Raw genomic sequence first — 6,000 nt, 5'->3', positions numbered from 1 at the left:
CCAGTAAGAAAAGAAAATGCCTAAAGTGCTCAGCAGGTCAGGTAGTGTCTGTGGAATGAGAAATAGGGTAAATGTTTCAGCTGAGAAGCCCTTGATCAACTGTCAGTGATCCACAAAAGAACAATCTAAAAGCAAATTATAGAGCTGACATTGACTTGCAGAAACAGCAAAATAGCCCACATCAACAAAATTTACAAAAGCATTGAGCCATTTATTTTTTACAATGTATTGAAAATTTACATCATAGATTCATACATTTTACAAATTCTTTTTTTCATAAAAATATATTTCTTTACAAAAGAAATTTTTATGCATCTAATTATAATAAACATGATACAGAGGAGTAAGGAGGTTGCACATGAAATTTGTTTCAGGTACAATTGAATAATTGTTCTAATTTTGGTGGAGATACTCTGTTTATTGCAGTTACTAATGGATATAAACCTGGGTGAGCAGGAACATGTGAGACAACTTTAACTGAATAATTTCTGTCGATTTTAGTGTAGCTTAAGATGCACTGTGAAAATTCATACATTTGAATGTAATCAATTCTGGTGTTTAAAGATAATTGGATCTTAAAGCCCAATGTTCGGTCTTCATCCTGGAAGTAAGTCACCCAGAGGACATGTTAGGACCCACAACCTTGGCTGCAATCAAAGTTTGGTAGGCACAATGCAAACATTACAGTTACAACAGTATTAATATCTCCAGTTAGTGAATAAGTCTTTCAGCAAAATTAAACAGATTACTTTAGTTTGATCGTACTTCTTAACTTTTCATGCGAGTGCTTTTCTATCACAGTGGTAATAATCCTTTGCATGTAATGAGCTGAGCTTCAGAGTGTGGACAACTATTAAATAGCGATGAACAGTGGAGACTTGTTGCTTCTGCAATGTTTTGTACGATATAGCTCTACCCATTAAGGCAAATGTTAAGAAGGTGACCAAATGGAGTGTAAGTTGTGTGGTATTTGGCTGCCATTCTCACAGTAGAACAAACATCTGATATCAAGATGAGCTCCAAGATACATCACAGTCATCTATGCGCGAGATACATTTCTTGTCTCATTGACAAACAGACTCATACTTCATTAACATCCACTGTGCAGATGTACAATGGAAACAAACATGTGCATTGTCATGATTAAAGAGTGGGCAAGGCAAATGACTGGCACAGGTAATATCCTCTCGTACTGTAGTCTATATTTCTGCACTTTCTGCTTTACAAAATTCCAATCAAATTTAACCAAATATGTTGGATCTATTTACCATCCATCCAAAACCATAATACCAGATTAATAATGAAAAATGGATGACATCCACACCATAAATCACCTTATGTTGAAGGGGTCTGGATGAACTGTTGTAAGCAGATACAAAAGACCATAACTTTATTAGATAATAAATAAAATGGTTTGTTGCAATAAAAACACAATAGAATAATTAAATAATAATGAAGCATGCAACACATCGTGCATATGCGTATTTTGAAAATGATATAGTATAAATATTTTTCATTTTACTCTGTGGCAAGAATTCTATATTTTTTACGAAGAATACCAATTTAAATCAAAAAATATGGAGGAGAAATTAAATAAATGAAGAGATTTTTCTCGGCGATCAAAAAAGATTGATAGTGTTCCATAGAAATCTGTTCCGTGAGTACCACACTGGCTGTTTCATACTCAAGTATTCAAAATCAGTTTTGCAGTTGTACCTTACAAAGTTTTCTTTTTACACTTACACTAGAAAGCAAAACCTGTAATAATCTTACTATACAGTACTTCATGGTCTTTGTTACATATTCAGTGTTCCGACCTTCATGCCAAATCCTAGCCCCTTTTGTAAGCAGCATTGATAAACTGGTTCAATGCTCCCCAAATATCTGCAGTTTTCTTCTGAGAAAGTACTTAGGATTTTTTTTTTTTGAAAAAATTGTGGCTAAGCACTCTTAGAGTGCAGCTAAAGTTGCCGACAAGCTCTCCAGTTACAGAACGAAGAGCATATCTGTTCCAACTGGGTGAGCCATGAAAACGTGTTCTTTCTTTTCTGGTTCTTCAGATTAATCTGGCACGTTAAATTCCTGAAAAGTGTGCTTTAAATAGCAGTGAACCAAATGTGCATTGTACATAAGTTGGTTGAGTCAGATTCTAGATGTCCCACAGATGCAAAGCGCTAGATGTGTATCAGGCTATGTAATCAAACCAAGTTTCTGCTTTATACCATTGTGCAGACTGTGTTAAGATTGGGATCAAATCGAACTGCCTTCCCTTCTGCTGATTTAGCATTTGTGTCGTACATTGGATTCTCAAAAGCTGCTTGACCATTGTTGTTTTCATGTACAGAGCAGCCGGTGTACTGTGTCTTGGGAGCAGTCCTGCAGAGAAAAAGAGAGAAATAACAACTTTGAATCTGAGCTCATGGCAAAATATCACGATTAGAGCAACAAAGGGCACAAATGGAACATTTAGCCACTCTGTTTTTCTGAAGCATTTTTCTGAAGCAGTTCCTTGACGATTCCCACATTTTTCAAAGTTTTCTTATTTTAAAGAATATATTGGATTTCCTTTTTCAAGTACCTATCAAATCAGTAATCAGTGCACATTTAAGTAACGTGTTTGAATTTCTTATTGAGTAAGAACTTTTTTTTCCTCTTTTATTTAACCTCTGGTTACTATCATTCTAACAGTAGAAACTGCTTCACTCATATCTTTCTGCTGTTTTCTGTACTTTCTGCATTGCTCCCAAGTATAAATGAGCAGAAAAAATAATTTCCACATTGACTTTCTTGTTATTAATTTTACAAAAATTAATACATCTGATGTTATTTTCAGGAGACTGCCAGGTAACAATGCCATTGAAGAGTTTTGCCAGCATCCAAGATAACTATAATGATCCATTACTTCAGCCACAAGGTATCATCATTAATAAATAAGTACATTTTGATTTTTAATATTTTTTCAGTTAATTATTGTATAATCACATTAATAAAGTTTATTTTATTTCTAATCAGCTTCTTATTATTAGATGTGGTAGAGATGAGGCTGAAGTTGTTGTTGGATATCAGAACATTTTTACACACCACTGTTGAGAATTTTATCTGAAGACCCAGTTCTACCCCAACAGCTGCTGACGACCTTCTACCGCTGCACCATAGAGAGCATCCTAACACATGGTATCCCTGTGTGGTACCTCAGCTGCACGGAGGCAGAGAGGAAAGCTCTTCAGCGGGTAGTCCATAGAGCTCAGAGGACCATTGGAACACAGCTACCAGCCTTGGAGGGCATCTACAACACACGATGCCTCAGAAAAGCCACCAGCATCCACAAAGACTCTTCACACCCCTGCAACAGTCTGTTTGAACTTCTACCATCGGACAGACGATACAAGGCCTTCTACGCCCGCACCTCCAGTCTCAGGAACAGCTTCATCCCCAGGGCCATAGCTGCTATGAACCGGTCCTGCTGAGCCAGATGGTCACATCGCACAGTGAACCGGCACAGATCTACTTGCACTTTATTCTGTTTTAAAACTGTTCTAATTTGTTTCATTGGGTTGTTTAAATTAATACTGACTAGCTAATTAATTTATTGCATCGTATGGGAGGCGCATTTCCAATCTCGTTGTACCCCTGTACAATGACAATAAAGATATATTGTATTGTATGGTATTGTATTGTATTGATAAGGGACTTTGCATATGTACATGTCAGTTCTGTAGTTTCCTCATATTTTACAAATCATAATTAATATCACTTGCATTTAATTTTGCTGTGCATTCATGATAGACATGGGACGTGGAAGCTGGAACAGATCTTAACTGGAGGGGTTTGGGATGCTCAATGTCAGTTAATAGGCAATCCTTTCCAGGGTCAATATTGGGGATACCAAGCTGCTGATCTCAAATGGGGTCAGTTTGAATTTTATCTTCTCATCATCTCTCATGTTCTGAAATTCCATGAACTATCTCAACATCCTGCTACTAATTTTACCTTGTATCATCAGATTTAATCCCAACTCCAGAAACTACCCATCGACATCCACGGCCCCCTCCCCACCTGACCTGGTCTCCTCTCTGAACCACACCTGAAACTTCTGCTTGAATCCTTATCAATCTTTTCCAGGCAGCCTGTTTGTCCTCCTCCCCCAAATCTGCTCCCAGCCCACCACTTCCATCTGCAACTTCTTCATCTTTCCAGCAAGCCTTTCCCAATCCATCCATTCTTCCTCTGATAACACCCTCCAGCTCTTCTCATAGAGTCATAGAGTGATACAGCGTGGAAACTGGCCCTTCGGCCCAACCTGCCCACACCAGCCAACATGTCCCAGCTACACTGGTCCCACCTGCCTGCGTTTGGCCCATATCCCTCCAAACCTGTCCAATCCATGTACCTGTCCAACTGTTTCTTAAGCGTTGGGATTCTAATAATAATATAATAATAATATATTCCTTTATTTGTCCCACACCAGGGAAATTTGCAGTGTTACAGCAGCGAAGTGGATAGCAAGAGACATTCATTATAAAATTAAAATAAAGATAAGGATAATTGTCATTATTTACTGTGTTTTTCCTTAACTGTTACTGTTGACTGGTCTGTTGCCTGGTCTGCTGGGAGCAGTGCTGGTTGTGCAGTCTCACAGCAGCGGGAAGGAAGGACCTCCGATATCTCTCCTTCACACACTTGCCTCAACTTCCTCCTCTGGCAGCTTGTTTCATACATCCACCCCCCTTTGTGTAAAAAAATTACCCCTCAGATTCCGTCTAAACCTTTTCCCCTTAAACCTGTGTCCTCTGGTCCTTGATTTACCTACTCTGGGCAAGAGATTCTGTGCATCTACCCGATCAATTCCTCTCATGATTTTATACTGTTCTGTGATTTTCTGTCCCATCCCACCCTCAATCTGTTCACCATCCATGGTGAAAGGTAATGGAGAAGATGCCCAAGTGCCCTTTTGGGTGCAAGGCCAGTTCCATTGTGTCCTTTTTGGGTTTTCTGCTCAGTGGGCCATCAGGGCCTCAGGACCCTCAAGTCCAGGCTTATTTCCAACGTGCAATCAAATGCCAAGGACCTTTGAGGTAAACGAGACCTGAAATATCAACTTCGCCCTTGTTTTGTGCAAATTTACATTTTGATAAAGCTGTTGCAAAAGCTGTTGAAAGTCTTATTGAACAATAAATTGCCTCTTAAAAAGCCTGCAAATGCTCATTTGGAAGTCGGCCATGGCTTCTCATGATGTGCTCTCACCCCAATGACCTCTGGCGAATAAACAATTCATTGGTAAGCCATTCAAGTCCTAATTAAGAGAACATCAATGCTTTAGTGATGGCAGAGATGTGTGGGGAAACCCAGTGACAAAGTGAAATGTTTTGGGGAACTTTCAACATTTGCAAAACACTCATTTTAATCCTTTATCCAAAATTATCCCCCCATGTCAAGCATCACATGTAATAAAGACAATTTGTTTGGATAAGTATTCAAAATTGATTTTATAATTATAATAAAAAATGTTAGCTGAAACCTACCTTTGTTTATAAAGATAAAACCCAAATCCTGCAAATATAAGAGCAAAGAAAGGCACAAGGATGGCAATGGCGACAGAACTACTATTTGTACCATGTGGTTGATTGGGAGAATTTGGGCCATGACTTGAGTTCAGACCTGTGGTAAAAAAAATAGTAGTTTGAGACACAGCAAAAGGAGCAACTGCATGTTCAAAAGCATTCAAATCCAATCCATACCTGGGAGAAATTGGATTCACATATGATTTGAACTGCATTTTTACATTCAAGTTTTTTTTTAGATAGCTAAAATTGAAATTCCAGAATTAAATATTGTTCTTACAATGAACATAATAATTTTTGTTGCTGGATTAAAGCCTGATACTAATAATCAATCAGGAATCACCAGTTACTTTAATCACTTTGATTGATGAAAAGTTGTTCGTTTATGTAACTGATATCACTTGATTTTTTGACAAGCTCCCTTTCATTTCTATAATAT

General features: G+C 37.9%; 1 protein-coding gene across 2 annotated transcripts in view; it reads right to left on the bottom strand.

Annotated features, from left to right (window-relative positions):
* Positions 1-313: 313 nt before the first annotated feature.
* csmd3b (CUB and Sushi multiple domains 3b) overlaps positions 314-6,000 on the bottom strand; it is a 1,698,079-nt gene continuing 1,692,392 nt past the window's right edge. For both annotated transcript variants that reach the window (XM_078397138.1, XM_078397139.1), the window contains 2 exons: positions 5,523-5,658; positions 314-2,376 (listed from right to left, as the gene is read on the bottom strand). In XM_078397138.1, coding sequence (XP_078253264.1) covers positions 2,217-2,376; positions 5,523-5,658 — 296 coding nt within the window. In that variant the 3' untranslated portion in view covers positions 314-2,216. The remainder of the gene's footprint in view (positions 2,377-5,522; positions 5,659-6,000) is intronic.

Source organism: Rhinoraja longicauda, chromosome 4 (genome assembly GCF_053455715.1).
Source record: "Rhinoraja longicauda isolate Sanriku21f chromosome 4, sRhiLon1.1, whole genome shotgun sequence".
Classification (NCBI taxonomy): Eukaryota; Metazoa; Chordata; class Chondrichthyes; order Rajiformes; family Arhynchobatidae; genus Rhinoraja; species Rhinoraja longicauda.
Note: the sequence above shows the minus strand (reverse complement) of the source record. Positions and strands in the feature narration are given on the sequence as shown.